Source organism: Urocampus carinirostris, chromosome 12 (genome assembly GCF_059441175.1).
Source record: "Urocampus carinirostris isolate Australia breed hairy pipefish chromosome 12, RoL_Ucar_1.0, whole genome shotgun sequence".
Classification (NCBI taxonomy): Eukaryota; Metazoa; Chordata; class Actinopteri; order Syngnathiformes; family Syngnathidae; genus Urocampus; species Urocampus carinirostris.
Window position 1 is genome coordinate 40,972,109 of NC_142360.1, and position 19,343 is coordinate 40,991,451.

At 42.7% G+C, this 19,343-nt stretch overlaps 1 protein-coding gene across 1 annotated transcript in view; it reads right to left on the reverse strand.

Moving 5' to 3' along the window:
- Positions 1–18,214, reverse strand: part of fyco1a (FYVE and coiled-coil domain autophagy adaptor 1a) — a 30,053-nt gene extending 11,839 nt beyond the window's left edge. The window contains exons 1-13 of the mRNA XM_088350027.1: positions 18,087–18,214; positions 17,086–17,192; positions 16,873–16,998; positions 15,785–15,891; positions 13,259–13,402; positions 13,085–13,178; positions 10,548–13,001; positions 10,385–10,477; positions 8,750–8,868; positions 8,523–8,690; positions 5,407–5,559; positions 2,508–2,722; positions 554–695 (exon numbers count right to left, since the gene is read on the reverse strand). Coding sequence (XP_088206153.1) covers positions 554–695; positions 2,508–2,722; positions 5,407–5,559; positions 8,523–8,690; positions 8,750–8,868; positions 10,385–10,477; positions 10,548–13,001; positions 13,085–13,178; positions 13,259–13,402; positions 15,785–15,891; positions 16,873–16,998; positions 17,086–17,192; positions 18,087–18,147 — 3,983 coding nt within the window. The 5' untranslated portion in view covers positions 18,148–18,214. The remainder of the gene's footprint in view (positions 1–553; positions 696–2,507; positions 2,723–5,406; positions 5,560–8,522; positions 8,691–8,749; positions 8,869–10,384; positions 10,478–10,547; positions 13,002–13,084; positions 13,179–13,258; positions 13,403–15,784; positions 15,892–16,872; positions 16,999–17,085; positions 17,193–18,086) is intronic.
- Positions 18,215–19,343: the final 1,129 nt, after the last annotated feature.

A 19,343-nucleotide genomic window follows, 5' to 3' on the forward strand; every position in this document is an offset into this window, starting at 1 on the left:
ACCAACCGAGTACTCTCTTATCCACACGCTTGCTCAGTTCCGCTACTACTCCAGTTCTGTCTCTCACATGTTCATTTCTCTATCGATCCAATCTTGTCACTCCAAACATTCTCCTCAAACACTTCATCTCAAAAACATTTAAAAGAAAATTCAGGCGAGAAGAAAAACCTTCTATAGGTGTGTGTTTAGATGACTCAATGTGAGTAGCACTTGCAGTGATTATTTCAAAACTTCAAAACAAAACGTCAGAGGGTTACCTTTCAAAAGAGAGCTAAACCGTCTATAACCGGTTAAAGAACAGCATTCAATTGACTTTGGGTAGGTCTTGGATTGGGATTTTAGGGGAATTTCACAGAAACCTTTCGGGGTTAAGAGCTATCCAAACAAATGTGACTCGACATTAAAGTAACATGGCGGTGTTTAGAGAAGGAATCAGCTGATGTTATATTTCAAGCTCCGGGGAACTTGCGTACGAAGATGACGACACAAACAAAATTGACGGCCCGCCGGGCTACAAGTCGCACGCCGCCGACCCTGCCGAGAAAAAACTCACATGTCTGTGGAAGCGAGCGGCCTCGGATCCTGTTCTCCCTCGAACGAGCCGCCCGTCGTCTGCGAGTTGGTGTCGCTGTCGTACACGCCGTTGACCTCTTCTTCTGTGATGATATCGAAAGCGCCGTCGTTGCTACTCGGGTCTGAAAGTGGAAAACAACTTGAGCATGTGATTCGCTTGAAAACATTTTTACTAGCGGAAGAGAAGCTTCAGCGACAGAACCCTGTCACAGTCTTGTTCCACGGACAGACTGAGGAGATCATTCCCTCCAATTAGTGCACTAAAAAGCACACAAGATGGTGAACAGGACCCCTTATTGCTTAGGTATGGAAACGTAATTCATTTTTATTGTTGCACAATGTTGTTGCTAATCATTTCTTCCTCATGCCATGAGCCTCTTTAACCCCACCCGGGGGAGTCAAAGCCCACATGAAACCCCACCCCCACATTTGAATATGACCCTATTTTTATGACAGTGTGTATTTTCCGTAGCACTATTTAAATACTTTAAAGCAAAACGTTATATTGGGTATTTTTGTATTCTATCTCTTTTATTTTATTATTTTATTTTTCAACACAAGAATACTGCTGGAAGCGGGAAATTCCCTAAGGGGATGAATAAAATATCTATCTATCTATCTAAATGGGTAGAACAAGCACATCGTGATTTACATATTTATCCGTGAATAATGTGCCTTCTTATTCACCCCAAAAAAAACTCCACAGGCAGTTTTTTATTTTTTTCCAGTACTCTCTAAGGAAGAAATCCAGCAAATCAAAATGATTTTGATGACTCAAATAAAGTCGTTATCTTGCTTCTAGCACATATTTTAAGTCAAGTCAAGTCATGTTTATTTGCTTGGCCCTTAATCACAAAGAGTCTCAAAGGGCTGCACAGATCCAAGACTATTGCAAACTACAGACAATTGTGACTCCATCCCCTCATCTACAACCTACATAAGGGCAAGGAAAAACTCAAAAACCTCAACATGAGGAAAATGAAGAAACCTTGAGAAGGGACCTGAGGTAATCCCCCTTCCAGAATGACCAGGCTGCAACGGATGTTGCAATAAAAAATAATACACAGATATTGTCAACATAAAATATAGGTTATTCATATGCTATAGAATAGAAGTGTGTTCTGATCTAGGATCTTGTCAATGAGCTGCTATAAACTGACATGAATTCTGCCGTTTTGCAATTCACACGCAGGTTCAATATTTCACACTTCTTTACAAAGACGGAAAGGGCTTGGGTAATATTGGAATTTAACAGGAAAGACAAAAAAAGAAAGTACTATAACTATAAAAAGCAAAAAAAACGAGCCAAACTGGGACTAATTTTACCGATATTGATTGTTCTGAAGCAGAGTGCATCCAATCATAGAGACGGCTGATCTTTTGCTTTTTGTTTTACTTATTTTAATGTAATTTTTGCGTGTTTTTCTGAAGAGCGGTGTCTAAATTGGTTAAATGGTATAGGACTGACTTGACTTAATTTTTTTGCCGTTTAGCATTTATCTATAGCATTAAGGAGTTTGTGTACTGGGTGCGGCTAATCATTAGGTGCGCTCTGTAGTCCAAATTTTACGCTACCCTTAACTTCATTAAATAGACACGATGTTCCTAATTTTTGCATTGTTTATTATTTACGATCCCAAAACTGTATGTAACATCCGACATGCCCACATTTCTTGTGTAAATATTGTGTAAATTATAACCTTATCTTCTTTGTTTTCTTTTATCCTCACTGTTAAATGTGAAACTGGAGTGCCACGCCCAATTTCATTGTCACAATATGTTCAACCCATTTTGTAACAATGACAATAAAAGTATATTCTATTCTATTCTATTCTATTTAGGTTGCCAAGGCAAACAATGTAACCCAAGTAAAATAAATAAAACGGAATCCAAAATCCACTACGTATACGTATTTTTTCTCGGGAACAACGTACCTGCGAGGTCAGGAGCCGGCTCCGGGTTAGGATCGGCTCCCGCCCCAGACGGAGAAGGCGGCTCGTGAGAAGGGGCGAGTCGGCCCGGGGGGAAATCTTCCTCCGAAAGGCCGCGTTGGCCGTAACAGTCCTTGCAGCAGCGTTCCTTTTTCCCGCTTTTCTTGATGCTGGCGTAGTTGTTGCTGCAGTAGTAGCAGAAGATGCGGCCGCAATGCCTGAAGACACAAAAAGGAAACAAACGAATGCAACGTGTGCGGGGGGCCATTTTAGGTGCTATAGGATTTTATACATTTGACTATAAAGGATTTTATACGATTGACTACAAGTTACATATATTCAGTTTAATGACTGGGCTTTAGTTTAATGTACAAGGTCAGGGCAGGCTGTGTGAAAGATGTTTTGTTTAGGACATTTCGGATAACAGGAGGCCTGTGCTGACGCGGGACGACCAGAGATCGTTGGGCGCAAACAACTGCTTGGCACGCCAATGGGAGGAGCCGAGATGCCAAAAAAAGCTAAAGAAGTTAAGAAGAAGGCTTCTTGCACACACTCCAACCTCACTTCGCCCGTCTCCTGTTTACACTTAGTTTTGCTGTTCGGAATAAAAAACCTTCGCCCCCGCGTGAAAATGTCGGCCTTCCTGGTGATTTTCTCTCAAGAAATGAGCGCGCATAATTGTTGGATGAATGTAGGTCGTGTTTGGTTAATGGAGTCAGATAACTAATCCGAAAAATTTGGTTAACGGTACATTTTGATAGTTAATTCCCAACAGTGCTCAGCATCCAGAACAGGGGCAGGAAAACAATAGCCCACTGAACTAAAGTGCTCACAATATAATGGAAGATATCCAAATAAACTGGTGGTTGTGTCACTATCGCATGAGTTTTTCAGTTATATTTGTTTTATGATTTATTCAGCAGCACATCTGTCTCGGTTGCCATGGCGCCCAATTGGCCCCCGTCGTGCGGCGCCAGCTTCTGTCACGGTTTCCACGGCGCCCAATTGGCCCCGCCCATGAACACCAGCTCAAGCTCGTTGACAGATTGCGCCCTGTGACTACTTAAACGCTGTCCTGTGAGTCGCCTTCTGTCGGAGCGTCTGCTAAACTCTGTTTTGACACCCTGAGAATCTCGTTTTTCCAGTGTTTTTGCTCCTGTTTTGCTCTCGCCACGATCTGTTTGATTTTTGACCACTTCCGCGTTCCGAGCAACCTACTCCCCGCGACCAACGATCTCCGGATCGAGTGTGCGCTCCTTTCTCTTCTCCCCAATAAACTGAGAGTAATGTTACGCGAGTGGGTTCTGCTTCCGGCCCTGGTCCTGACAGAATCATATTTATCCAGTATTGACTTGCTGTATTCATAAAAATGTATTCTTTCATATCAGTATTTTCCCAACAATAGTCTAAACGTCAACCGTATCTTATCTTACATCCTTGAAGATTCTGCAGTGTTTTGCCAATCCACGATCCTTTCTTAGAAAAACTGTGGTCAATCATTGAATACTCGGTCTGGTCCCGGAAATTGAATACGCAGCGAGACACAGATTGTCTTACGCCAAACAAAAATACTACAAAACTTAACAGCAAATTTGGTGCATAAAAACATGATTAGGAAAATAAATACTATAGAAATACTCCAGAAATACTATGACAACAATACTATGATACATAAATACTATTACATAAAATGTTACAACAGAAATACTGCAGCAATCATATTTTAAAAAAAATACTTGAAAAATACTACAAAGATAAGAGTATGGAAATACTTTAAAATACTTCTACAGAAATATGACAAAAATATCACAACAGTAACAATATATCACAAAAATGCTGCTACATAAATATTACTACAGATATACAACAAAAATACTACAAAATAAAAGTACAGTAATACTATAAAATACTACGGAAATACTACAAAAATACAACTTCAGTAATATATACAAAAATTCTACAGATATACTACAAAGATTCAACCATGGGAAAAAAACTGTAGAAATACTACAAAAACACCACTACAGTAACACTATAATACAAAAGTACTGCTACATAAATACATTGACAGAAATACTACAAATGAAAACTATAGTTATACTACAAATATACAACAAAAGGATACTAAGGAAAACCTACAAAAATACTATAAAATACTATTACAACAATACTATTGTCACAAAAATACGACTGCAGAAATACTATAAAATGCCACCAAAATAAAACTGAAGTAATACTACAAAAGTACCACAGATAGACTACAAGCATTCTCCTATATAAATATCACAACATACAACTGCAGAACTATAAAACAAATACTACAAAAATACCACTACGGTAACACAATAATACAAAAGTACTGCTCCATAAATACTTTGATAAAAATACTACAAATTAAAACTACAGTAATAGTACTAAAATACTACAGATATACTACAAAATGATACTAAGGAAAAACTACAAAAATACTAGAAAAGTATAGTAATACAATAAAACACTACAGAAAGACTACACAAATATGAGTGCAGAAATACTACAATAATACCACAAAAATAAAACTGATACTACAAAAGTACCACGGATATACTACAAAGATTCTCCAATGTAAATATCACAAAATACAACTGCAAAACTACAAAAAAATGACACTACAGACACACTACAAAAATACAACTACAGTAATATTACAGATGTGCTGAAAAAAAATCCACTATAGAAAACACTCTAAAAATACTACTGCAGAAATAATAGGACGCGGTGGTGGGAATGAAATGGACTGAACCATTTCAAGGCAGTGGGATATTTTTGATGCTGCGTTATTCATGATAATGAAGCCTATCTTGTACCTTTGTTAAGGAAAAGAGAGTTTAAACATGCTATGGAGCTGGCTCCGCCCACTCACCTGCAGTGATGCCTTCGCAGCCACCAGGTGAATTGTCCCTGGCATCCCGGGCAATGCGTGGCGTCTTTGTCCGATAACCACCAGCGCTCTTCGGCTCGCAGCTTCTGTTCGAACTCCAGCGCGTCCGATTTCTGCCACAGAGCGTCTTTGTCCCTGCAGGGGAAAGAAAAAGAGATCAAGAAAGGAAGGAAGAAAGAAACAAAGCAAAGAAAGAAAAAAAGAAAAAGAAAAAGAGACAGAGACAGAGTAGGAAAACGGAGTAAGGGAGAGAAAGAGTAAAAGACCCCACGAAAGACATGCAGAAAAGTGGAAATGGAGAATAGAAGAGAAAGAGACTTTTTCTGCCCATCATAACAAATCAAAAGATAATAGAAAGGAATGAAAACACACACCGCCCTGCAGGACAACAAAGAGACATTCGGGCAAAATTCCATAAAGTCTCAGAATTTGTGAACAGAGTTGTCAAAAGCAGACTTTATTGGATCAGTTTTTCAGGAAACGCCAGGCAAAAAACAGGAACAAGAACCAGTAAAGAAAGAGCCTGGCTTAAATTTAAATGAAGCTTTCCTTTAATTTTCTTTTTTTTTTTACATGATGTGCCTATTTTGCGCTAATCTAATTTACCATGTATTTGTGTGATGTTCTGAAGCTCGGTAGATTCGGAGACAAAAGGAGCCAAATTTGGATTTGTATTCCATAGTTCATTTATAGAGATATTACTGTAAAGTTATGTTTTGCATTTGTTCAGGGATTCTCTTTTGTTCAGTGTGTTAAAGGCTAAAATTGTTTCGTATTTGATCTTGTATTTTTTAAGATTTGCAAATATTTGAATTTATATATATTTCTTGGCTTCAAAGGCCGGAGAGTTACATTTAAGACTTGTAAACGAGATGTAAGACCCTGTCACGGTTGCCATGGCGCCCAATTGGCCAGACCCGGGTGGCGCCGGCTGGAGCTTGTTGACGGTATTTCAACTCTGTCCTGTCAGTCCCCCTTGGTCGGTCCGTCTGCGAATCTCCGTTTTACAAGGCAAGCCCTTTTTTTGCCTGTCCTGTGTTTGCTCCTGTTTTTCTCCCGCTACAACCTGTTTTGATCTCGACCACGTCTGCTCTCCCGTCCCGAATAACGACCCGTTTTCTGATATCGACCAGGTTTTTGCTCTTCTATCCCGGCTACTGACCCGTTCCCGACACCGCCATCGCTCGCCACGGAAGTGCCACTTCGCTTCTGAGCTACCTACACCCCGCGACCAGCGATCTCCGGATCGTGTGTGCGCTCCTTTCTCTTCTTCCTAATAAAACTGTGAGAAACGTTACGCGAGTGGGTCTTGTTTCCGTTCTGGTCCTGACAGACCCATTTACGGCCTCAATTTACGGTGATATAACTCAAGAAAGACCTTTTCAAGTTTTTAAGACCCCGCGGGAACCGCGAGTAGGTTTTACACGAAGAATCACCTCAAATAGATTCCCAGCACTAAAAGTACCACTATAATTAGTATTATTGAGAGAAAGTAGCAATGTAGTTCAGCTGTTCACAAAAATAACACTAGTGTAGGTCACGATGACATGATGCACAGCTTGAACATGATCCTAACGACTAAATAGAGGATCAATGCAATTCGAAGTTATATAGCATGTTTTTTTCCTATTAAAAGTCAATTCGGGCAGAAAACAAATAATAGCGTTAAAAAGAAATGTATCAGTCCAACTCGCTACAGCGTTTTTAAGCAAGTTTTCGAGACCAGTAGGGAAATACTGCACAAAAGCTTGGAAGAAATAGATATTTAATGAACAATTGTTTTTGTGCCAGTATCTCATTTTTGGATTTATCCGTGGTTGCAAAACCATCATTTTTCATGCATATGTCACGAGATAGATAGATGTCTAGATAGATGTCTAGATAGATGTCTAGATAGATAGATAGATAGATAGATAGATGTGTAGATAGATGTCTAGATAGATGTGTAGATAGATAGATAGATAGAGATGGATAGTTAGGTAGATGTCTAGATAGATAGATATAGATAGAAAGAGAGAGAAAGAAAGAGAGAGAAAGAAAGATGTATAGATAATAATAATAATAATTTCCTTTGTATTGTCATTCTTTGTAACAATGTACACAGAACGAAATGTCGATACACCTGACCCGTTGTAGCGAGCCGATGCAGCCGCAGCCAACAGAGGGCGCCGCCATTTTACCAATAAGGTATGACTCGGCCGAGGCGCGAACCAGCGACCTCCCAGTCTCAAAGCGGGCACACTACCAGATAGATGTATAGATGTATAGATAGATAGATAGATACCATAGATAATTTATTCATCCCCGTAGGGCAATTCACACTAAACAGTACGTCTCAATTATTTTCTGTCATGCACCCCCTCAAAAGAAGAAATCCTCTCTGTTTGTCCGATGTGTCAGCGCTCTAGAAAAGAACGTGATTCAACCCCCTACACTTTTTTTCGTTGACTTTAATTTCTAAAAAAAAGTCGCTGTCTTGTTGCCGGCACATACTTTGCCCTGTGCTATTTTGCTTTGTTCCTGTTTATGGTCTTTTTGTGCTGCTATAAACTGATATGATTTCTGCCACTCTGCTTCAACAATGCCCGTGCAGCTTGGCTATATCACATTTGTTTACAGACATGGAAAGGGCTGAATAGGTAACGATTGAGTTCAATATGGAGGACAAAAAAAGGAAGGAAGTACTGTATGTATAAAATATAGAAAAAGGAGATACAATTCATTTTCATGATTTTGATTGCTCCGAAACAGAGTGCATTCAATCTTTCGATCTTAGAAACCGTTGATCTTTGCTTTTTGTTGTACTTATTTCCATTCATTTTTCAAAGGATTCGTGTCTATTTTGGTTGGAATAGAATTGTAAATAGTTTATGGTTTTGCATTCTATTATTTATCATTTTTCTTCCTTTATTGCTTGGTCTATAGAGTCAGACTGCCAATAAACAAGGAAATGACAACCGATTCAAGCACTTCACCCAAAATTCAAGCATTTTCGACAAGACAATTCAAGTAATTACGAGGATTTCAAGCACCCGTACGAACGCTGTACTCGGGAACCATCATAAAGACCGTCAGCGGTACCGATACCAAACTGCTACCTTATAAGTTCTATGAGTCGCTCCTCCAAGTAGACTTTGGTCCTGTTGAGGTCATCGATCTCAGCTGTCAATTTGAAATTCAGCTTTTCGTTTGCGTCTCGGCCGGCGTCCAGTTTCCGCTTCAACTCTTCGTTTTCGCTTTGGGCCGACAAGTGCGAGCTCTCGGCCCTGAAGAGGGAAAGCGTAAAATGGTGCTCAAGATTAAGGGAAAGAGGGTGGAATCGAACCTGGCAAGGGCGTCTGTGAGCCGCCGGACGGTGTCCTCGCCCTCCCGAACGGCTGCTTCCGTCTTGGTGATGTGAGCATCCTTCTCGCCGCTCGACTGAAGGAACTGCTGGATCCCAGCCTTGAGAGCGTTAGCAAAACATACATGCGGATCATGAATTTGTCACGCGGTTATTTTTCATAAAACACATTTGCTATGGCCAAATCCAAGCACTTTTCAAGCACTTTCACGGCCATTTTTAATTTTTTTCCCAAATGGAAGAGATCTAGCGCCGATCAATAGAAAAAAATTGAAGGGATTCAGTGTCTTGCCCAAGGACACCTTGACATATAACTCGAAGGAGCCGGGAATCGAACCTGCTCTACCTCCTGAGCCCTTTTCCCGACCTTGAATACACAACATTGAAATTCAAGCAGTTTTAATGATTTCAAGCACGTGTTTACTCTCAGTGGGTAATGATGTCATCTCTAGGTGAGTTTGCATCTCGCTACGATGAAGTTCTCACCCCCCAAAACTAGCACATAAAATGCACCTTTTTTATAAAATTGTAAATCGGTGGAAGAAGTTGAAAGCTTTAGGTACTTGGGTTGTGATGTGGCTGCAGTTGGTGGATTGGAGTGCACAGAGTGAATCAAGGAAGCAAGGTTTTGGCTGCTCTGAGAAGAGTGATGAGCAACATGAGTATGAGTATGGATGTTAAGAGGGGACCGTATGAGAGTCCGATTGTGCCGACCGTGTTGTATGGTGCAGAGCCTGAACGCAGATTTAAGAGGGAAATGAAATGTTTTTGAGATGAAGTGTTTGAGGAATATGTTAGGAGTGACAAGATTGGATCGATTGAGAAATGAAATTGTGAGAGACAGAACTGGAGTCGTAGCGGAACTGAGCGAGCAGGTGGATAAGAGAGTACTCGGTTGGTTTGGATGGATGAGGAGGGAGTGTTGAAAAGCATCTACAGAGCAGAAGAAAATGGAAGGAGACCAAGAGGAAGGCCGCCATTGACGTGGATAGATGGTGTGATGAGTGCACTGCAGGAAAGTGGTCTAAATCTAGTGGAGGCTAGAGCTCTTGTTGGTGAGCGGAATGAGTGGAGAGGTGTTGTAAAAGGATAGTTGGATGTTTGGACGCGTTCTAAGGGATGGACAGGGCACCCCTATGATGCGGCAGGGGTAAACCAGCAAAAGCTGTAGGGCCCTGATGTCGAACAGAAGAGTGTGTTGTGTGACCCTGACCCGAGTGACACGGCCGCTTTCTTGTGTCCCGTTTCATCTGGAGGGACGAAAGCATGACGGACTTAGGTGCCGAGGTGCCTAACTTGTTTGTGAAATTGCAATACAGGTCTGAAAAAACGCAATTAGGTTTTTTTCCCAAAATCGTGCGGCCCTTACCCGCAACGGTGCTCAATTAAACTACTTTAGCTGCTTTCATCAAAGCTTGCCACGCATCTTATTACAGATATGTGAGAGGAATACATCACGATGAATTACTGTGAAACAAGGCAGACGGCACGTTGCAATTATCTCCCAGGGGGCGCCAAAGAAGAAGGCCATGTTCGTCGGGAGTCTCGCACTCCACAACGGTAATTGGGTCTCCTTTTGACTGCACGTGTATGTTCACGGAGTACAGGAACACAAACCTCAAGTTCAGAAACCCTGTCCTGCAAAAACGACGACTTCTTCTTCTCTTCCTTAAGCTGGCTTTTGACCTCCTGTAGCTGCTTCTCCGCATTCTAAATATGACAAAGTGTAAAGAAAATGTAAAAATGAAATGTGAAGAAAGACCGAATAAAGGAGAGTCACCTTCATCTGGACTTGATGGTTCATGTTCTCGGAGCTCATCTGAAACTGAAGGGACTTTAACTCTTCTTGGCTGGAGACGCTGAGGTTCTGTAGCCGGCCGTCGCTCTTTTCCAGCTGCTCTTGAAGTCTTGCGATGATTTCTGGTAGTTGTTCTTTGCCGCTCAGTTCTCCTTCCAGACGGTCGTTCTGGAGCTGCAACTGCCCCGTGCATTCTTCCAATCGCTCCACCTCGCGCCTGAGTTCCTCCAAGGCGGAGGCGTCGTCGGCCCAGTGCTTCCTGGCCTCCTCTTTCTCCGCGCTCAGCTTACAGATGGTCATCCCGAGCTCGGCCATCTCCGTGTTGGCCCTGTGCAAACCTTCTCGCGTTTCGGTGTTTTCCGATAACAGGCGCTCGTTCTCGGCTTTGAGGGCCGACGTCTCCTCCCGGAGAGCGGCGGAAGAGATGGAGAGCTCGGCGTGGGCGGCCGTCTCTCTGTCGCGTTGCTCGGTGAGCGACTCTTCTTTCTTTTTGCACTCGAGGAGCTCCGTCACGTGCTTCTGGTTCAAGGCCTCCGTCTGGACTTTGAGTTGCTCTGTGAGAGTCCGCAGCTCATCTCGTTGGGCCTCGGTCACGTCCAACTGTGCTTGGGACTTCAGCCTCTCCTCCTCTGATCTCTGGAGGTTCACCTTGAGGTCCAGAACGTCCGCCTGAAGTCTGGAGACTTCTTTCAAGCTGACCTCCAACTGGCCCTCCAAAACAGTCAACTTAACAGCCACTTCCTGGTTCTCTTTTGCCTGAACAGCACTTCTCTCCAGTTGACACTTCTCCATGGCCCGCTTCTCACACGTGAACGTTTCAATCATTTCGGTTTGTTTGGTGCACGCCGCTTCAGCCTTCGTCTTAGCACACTTTAGCTCCTTCTCCGTGTCCTCGAGCGTCACCACCCTGGACTGGATTTCAAGGAGCTGCTCGTTTTTATCTCGGAGCTGCAGCTCGGTGGTCCGCAGTTGCTCCTTGAGGCGGCCTTCGTTATCGCGCGAATCTTCCAAGCTCTTCTCCAGCCGGCCCATCTGCCCGTGAACGTTTTTTAAGTCGGCCTGCATGCCGAGGAGAGACCCTTTCGCTGTCTCCTGCTCCTCTCGCAGGGTTTCGTTCTCCTTTTCTAACTGCTTGGACCTCACCTCCGACAATTCCGCGGCCATTTTGGCGCCCTGCAGACTCTCCTCCAGTTTGAGATTCTCCTCACGCAACACCTTTTCTTTTTCACCGACGGTCAATTCGGCATCGTCCAGTTGTCTTTTTAGTTGTTTCTCCACAGCCTTAAGGGAAGCTAATTCACTTTCGAGAACGGTCCTGTGCTCCGACATCTCCCTTTGAAGCTCGTCGTTTTTCCTTGCTGTTGTCATCAGGTTCTCATTTAATTCCATTAAGTTAGCACACTGCGTCTTGTAGTCTTCTATCTTTGCGTCCCGTTCCCGAACGCAACTTTCTAGATGGTTGAGCCTTGAAGTTAATTTATCGCTGTGATCTTCAAGAAGTCGCAGCTTTTCACAGCATGAGGTCAGCTCAACTTCCTTCATCTCCAATTGCTTTCTTAGAGAAGTAATTTCTTCTTCCAAAGTGTCCTTCAGCTCTTCTTGATCTCTCTTTTTCAACTCTTCAGCCTCTTTTCCTTTTTCCTCCAGAGATGTTTGGAGGTCCTGAAGCTTCTTCCGTAAGTCGCTGCTTTCTTTCTCTCTCTGCGTCAATGCGCCCTGCAGCTTTTCAATGACATAACACTGTTCCTCGAATTGATTCTGAAGTTTTCCTTTCTCCTCAGACTCGGAGTTAAGCAGCGTCCTGAGCTTCGTTTCAACCTCCTTTGCCGCGGCCTCTTTTACCCTCAGCTCCTCCTCTGTCCTTTCAGTCTGTCTTCGTTTCTCCTCAGCCTCGGCAAATGCCTCCATCTTACCCTTCTCGGCCTCCTTCAAGTTGTCCAACAAGTCGTGGATCTTCTGCGCCGAATCAAAATAATTGGATGCCTGTTGGCCCTTCTCACTCACGACACCATCCAGCTTTGCCAGTAACTCGATGTTCTTCCCTTCAGTTGCGGCCAGCTTTTCCCGGAGGAGGTGCTGTTCAGCCTCCGTGGCTTTTCCAACAGTCTTGAGCTTTTCCACCTCTCTGGAAAGGCTCTCTTCTCTTTCTCGGAGATCCCGGAGCTCTCCGTGCAAACTTCGCTGTTCCTCTTGTGCGGTCAACGATAAATCCAGCTGCATTTGGAGCTCTACCACGACTCCTCTGAGCTCCTCGGCCTCCGCACTCAGCTGCTTCACTTTATCCAGGAGATCCTGCTGCCTTAGATCAGAGCGATCCAGCTCCAGGCGAAGGTCTTCGACAGTGCCGACGTCCTCGCTGCAGACCGGTAGGGAGTCGTTCAGGTCGGTCAGCGGACCCTGACCGTAGTCTGGACTGGAGAGGAACTCGGATGCTTGCTAGTCGTTTGAATTGGAAAAGATACATCATGAGAAATTGGTGGCCAACCGTCCTAGTGGAAAATATTTTTCAGATCTGTTACCTGGGAGTAACTGCTGGCTAGGCTGTTAATACTGGAACTTCGACTGGGGGGTTTCCACGAGTGTCCAGGTGAGCCGACACCTCCGATTGTTCTCCTGTTCAAGGTCACATTCATAATTTGGATGAATCCAAATGACCATTTTCAGTTCCGAGGTTTGCTTTGAAAATCACTGACCGTGCAAAAGTGGGCCAGGAAGCATCGAGGTCATAACCTCTGGAGGCGACATCAAAGTGAATCTCATTGAGTTCATACAAGTGGTTGATGATATCGACACTCAGGTGAGGCTTCAAGAAAGGGCTCCTTGCATAGTACCAGTCACTGCGGGGACAGAGCGTAAAAGACTGAACTATGTATTCATATTTAGTCATAAAATCAGGTTTCTGACACCTTTTCATGGCCAAATTCAAGCACTTTTCATCTTTTCCAGTACCTTCAGAGAAAAAAAATCCAGCAGACATCTCAAAAAGTTTTTTTTGTCGTTCGCTTTGCAAAATAAAGTCGCTATCTTGCTGCTAAGCACATCATTTGCGCTGTTTTGGGCTGTTCCTATCTTCAAAATGTTTGTGTCAATGGGCTGCTGTAAACTGACATGAATTCTGCCATTCTGCCCTAACAATGCTACACCACATCTATTTACAAAACGGGAAGGGCTCTATAGGTGCTAGGAAATAATTGAGCTCAATAGAAGAGACAAAAAAGGTAGTACTGGATGTATAAAAAGCACAAAAAATGAGCCTCATTTGGACTAATTTTAACAATACAAGTTGCTCCGAAGCTGAGTGCATTCAACCTTTCAATCTTAGAGAATGCTGATGATTGCTTTTTGTTTTACTTATTTTCATTTATATTTTTGTGTCTTTTCCAGAGGATCTGTGTCTAAATTGGTTTAAATATTATTATAGGTATTTTGATCATTGATCATTTATTTATAGCACTTAATAGTTAATATTTGTATTTGTTTATATTGTTTTGCATTTTCAAGGAATGCTAAAAAAAAATGTTATAATTTATATTTTTTATTAGATTTGTGAATATTTTCTTTTAAATTTGATGTGTTTTCAGGGATCCCCTGCGAAACATGAAATTATTAATGACTAAATAATTTGTGCATAATGGTTTATGATTATTGATAATATAGCACACAAAAAAAATCTAAAGAGCCGTTTGGGAACGAAATAGGCAGCTCTTCTCAGTGAACCGAGCCGAAAGAGCTGGTTTTCCTAGTAGAGCTGTCCTCTTAGATGCGACCAGTGTCATTTTCACGCACTTTTAAGTTTTGATTTGATTTTTTTGCGTGGTCTATCGAGTCAGACTGTCAACAATCATAGCAATGGCCGTAATTTCAAGGATTTTCAAGCACATTATCCAAAATTCAAGAATTTCCCTGACCTTAAAAACACAACCTTAAGATTCAAGCAAGATTTTGTGTTGTTGTTCAACTTTAAATCTTTTTAGTGAGTAAAAAGCTAAAAAATTAAATGAATTATCATTTACATTTATTTGTAGATTTGTCAATATTTTCATTTATATTTGATTTGTTTTTAAAGGATCCCCTGCAAAACATATGAAATTCTTAATGACTAAATAATTTGGTGCATCATGGTTTATGATTATTGATGATATAGCACAAAAATATCTAAGGAGCTCCTCCTCCCTGGAGTCAGTGAACCGAGCCAAAAAAGCTGGTTTTCCAACTAGAGCTGTCCTCTTGGGTGCGGTGGCACTTCACATAACAACATTACAAGCCACCCGAGCAGGTGTGTGGTGTCATTTTCACGCACTTTTAAGTTTTGATAATGTTTTTTTGCGTGGTCTATCGAGTCAGACTGTCAATAAACATAGCAATGGCCGTCATTTCAAACATTTTCAAGCAAAAAAAAAAAACAAAAAAAACACAACCTTAAAACCATCTATTTCTGACAACGGTTACCACTTGAAATAGAATGATACTTGTATTTAGACACGGGGGGTACAGTGTTCTGGTTTGCCCGCGTCCCTGCGTCCTAGACGCATCATTTTTGCTGGGGACGCATTGTGTCAAATCAACGTGCGTCCCCGGGACGCAACTTTTTTGCCACAAAATTGTCATTATTAACCGATTACTTTTTTTTTTAAACAAAGATTTACCGCACTCCAAACTTTTCGTCAGGCAGATCCGCCATTGTTGTTGTTTTGGTCTCGCGGTTCGAGTTATTGTCTGCACGCCGATCTCGAGTTGTGTAGTGAAAGGAAGTCCGTCTCTTTTTAGAGAACCGGCTTTTTCGGCTCAACTCATTCAAGAGAGCCGGCTCTCCAACGGCTCACTCGCTTTGATGCATTATATTACGAATGATGATGTTGTATAAAGAAGTTCAGAAAACAAAGGAAGTATAAAAGGAGAACATGAAAAAAAGACAGGTTTGTGGTTATCCCTTTAATCGGTATATTACCAACAATAATTTGATGCAGAAGATGAATTCATAATTTGATGATTAAAACTGAATGACTATATAGATTTTTATTATGTATTTGTCACCGATTTTCAATTTCAACCTCGATAAGACTAAATTTTGGGGAGCCATAGATCTCTGTTGGGACCCATAGATTTTTGAGCATGCGAGTCCCCGGGACCCATCACTTTTCACAGCTCAAATGAACACTTGGGGTAGGGTGGTCAATGGGATTTCCCTGTCTATTTGGAGCCCAAATCCAAAACTGTACCTGGTGACTTTCTGGTTGATAAGGCACTGCTGAAGAGTGTCAGCCAATCGCTGGTGAACGAGGGAGTAACGAAGGAAGGCCCGCCCCTTCCCCAGTGACGTCTTCAGCTAATGCAACGAGAAATGGATCAAGGTCAAAAATCTCCGTGATTTCATTCCATCTCTTCACAATACAAGGACTTTCCAGTCCCACAATCTAAAAAAAGACTTTGTCTAACACATGGTTCGGTTATTTTCAGAGGTATCGAGCAAACTGGGATACGAAAGACAATTCATCGTTCACTCGCTAAGCTTCGATTTAAAGAGCGTGACGCCTCGTGACAGAACGCAATCCACTATTTCTACACACATCAATTGACTCGTTGGATTTGGTCTTGCGATAGCTGCCGTATAATTTTCAATTTTCGGCCGTGTCAGGACCAGAACAGGAATCAGGACCCACTCGCGTAACGTTACTCACAGTTTTATTGGGGAGAAGGGAAAGGAGCGCACACACGATCCGGAGATCGCTGGTCGCGGGGTGTAGGTTGCTCAGTCGCGGAAGTGGGAGCATGGCGGTGTCGGGAACGGAAAAAACGGGTCAATAGCCGGGGTGGAAAAGCAAAAACGTGATCGATATCGGAAAATGGGTCGTTATTCGGGACGGGAAAACAGACGTGGTCGAGATCAAACCAGGTCGTGATTCGGGACGGGAGAACAGACGTGGTCGAGATCAAAACAGTTCGTGATTCGGGGCGGGAGAACAGACGTGGTCGAGATCACACGGATCGTAACGGGAGAAAAACGGTAGCAAAAAACACAGGACAGGCGAAAAAGGGCTTGCAGACGGACCGACTAACGGGGACTGACTGGACAGAGTTTAAATACTGACAGGGAGCCAATCTGTCAACAAGCTGCAGCTGGCGGCACCCGGGCGGGGCCAATTGGGCGCCATGGCAACCGTGACAGGCCGATCCTTAGCATCAGAATCCTGTCTGTATAAGAAGCTGTCCAATTTGATTTCAATATTCTCATCGCTTCTAATTTGTTAAGAAAAAATTGATTACAGTGGATTCCAGACAGGCACATTTTGCACGATAGACTTCATACCTCTGATATGGATTTGACAAAGCGTAAGCCCTCATTGGCGCCTTTGATTTTAGCCAGGCAGTCAGTGAAGTAATCCCAGTAATCTTTCTTTGTGCCAAGAAATGTTGTCTTCTCCTTCTGGTCAAACTGAAAAACATGTAAAATAATGTAGTTTTAAAACATTAAGAACATGAGTACGTAACGGATTACGACGAAAATAACCGGAAGACACACCTGGAGCAGGTACTCCAGTTTGTAGGAGAATTTGTGCAGGCTGGTGCTATCATCCGTGATCGGCTCACCGTTTTCCTTGTACTCTTTAACGAGCTCCCCGACGGCCTCTGTTATTCCAAAAAAAAACAACTTATGTTCATTCGTTAGGGCCCAAAAAAAAACCATACATTTATGGACGGATACTGGGGATGAACTTCACAGAGTAAAAAGAAAAATCATCTCTACGTAAGAGTTCAGTATTATCCTGAACTTCGACTAAAGGACACTTTTCATTGGGTTCAATGTATAGAATGTGATTAGATATAAAGAGTAAGGTGTTTGAAATTCGTGATTTTTGTTGCATCCAATGTGAAAATCTTGAGTAAATATACAACAGTCTGCATTATAAAGCATTATGTGCCAGAGGGGGAACTCCAAATTGCTGTCAAGACCAGACCGGAGACAGGACCCACTTGCGTTACGTTTCTCTGAGTTTTATTGGAAAAAAGGAAAGGGTTGCACCCACGATCCTGTGATCGCTGAGCACGGGAAGCAGGTCGCTCTGAACGCGGAAGTGGGACTTCCGTGGCAAGCGATGGCGGTGTCGGGGACGGAGAAACGGGTCAGTAGCCGGGACAGGAGAGTAAAAACGTGGTCGGGTCGGAAACGAGTCGAAAAAAGGAGAGTAGACGTGGTCAAGATCAAAAACGGGTCGAGGCTGGGGAACAGACAGGAGCAAAAAACAGGTGGGAGTCAGGGTCGAAAAAGGCTTGCCTAAAGTAAACTGAGGTTCGCAGACGGACTGACAAAAGGGGACAGATAGGAGTGGGTCTAAATAGGGACGGAGAGCCAATCAGAGTCCGAGGCAGTTGGCGCCAAAGGAGCGGGCACAGGTGCATCACATCGGTAATCATAACAATTGCATTTTTTGGGAGTACCGCGAGTTTCTTGCGTTTGGGTCTACGGAAAATCACAACAACTCTCTGATGCTGATCTATTTCCGAACAAAGCTCACAGCGTACCGTGTAGATCTCTGATAATCCTCTGGAGCTGTCCCTCCCCGACCGAAGCCTCGGCAGCCATGGCGCTCCTGCTCCTCCTCCTTGGAGTCAGGTCCGGTCTGCCGAATTACAATATTTCGATCAAAATACTGAAAGAGAAACATTTTGCTTGAAGTTGTGTGCAGGAATCTTTATTTGTGACAGTCTATTTAAGTCTGACGGACCGATACATTCTGGCGATCGGTTATTATGCATTCAGTGGGATTTCGTTTACTTAAATGTAAACGGTCTGCATTTCTATAGCGCATTTTAAGTCAATGAAGACCTCCCAAAGCGCTTTACAATGTGCTTCACACTTACCCATTCACACACACTCACACACCAATAGGGAGTCTGCCTCCAAACGTTTTGAGGATAATCAAGATGCTAATGGTAAATGGTCTGCATTTCTATAGCGCTTTTCAAGTCAATGAAGAGCTCCCAAAGCGCTTTACAATGTGCTTCACACTTTTCCCTTTTTACACACAAACTCACCGATAGCAGCGTCAGCCATGCAAGGCAACTACCTGCTATCGGGGGCATGAGGGATTCAGTGTCTTGCCCAAGGACACTTTGACACGGAGGAGCCGAGAATCGAACCTGCGTCCTCTTGATCCCAAGACAAGCGCTCTACTTCCTGAGCCAATGCCGCCCTGGTTAATATGAGGTATATTAACACCATACAATATGAGAAAAGGTGATTGCGCTTATATGGGGCAGTTTAGATATTCATATATTTATCATCAGATGACAGTTTTGCTGCACTCAAAAAAAGGAGGCCAGAGAGATGCGTGTGTTTTAAGGGGCCAAATTGCGTTGTGAGGATGAGTATAGATAGATCTTGTTGGAATTGCTACCATTGCTGAAGGTACAGATTGACATACACCAACAAGATGATTCTAGGAAGGAGTTGGCAAAACCTCACCAAATAAAACTTTTGACATCTACCTCCTCAGTGTGCTATTTTTTCGCGTTTCGCAGATTCACATCGATTCGTCAGGAATCGGATTGGAGGGAAATAATATAGGCTTAAATTGTGCGGGCAAGAAAAATGCTATGAAGGGAAGAGATTGGATGTTGGAAAATAAATGGACACGCTTTTATTAAACTGAAATACTTCAACTTGGGTTTTGAACCCAAATACTAGCCTCAAAACTAAAAAGCCCAGAGATCGTTTCTTACAATCAGCGCACTAAAAAGCACACAAGATGGTGAACAGGACCCCATATTTCCAAGGCA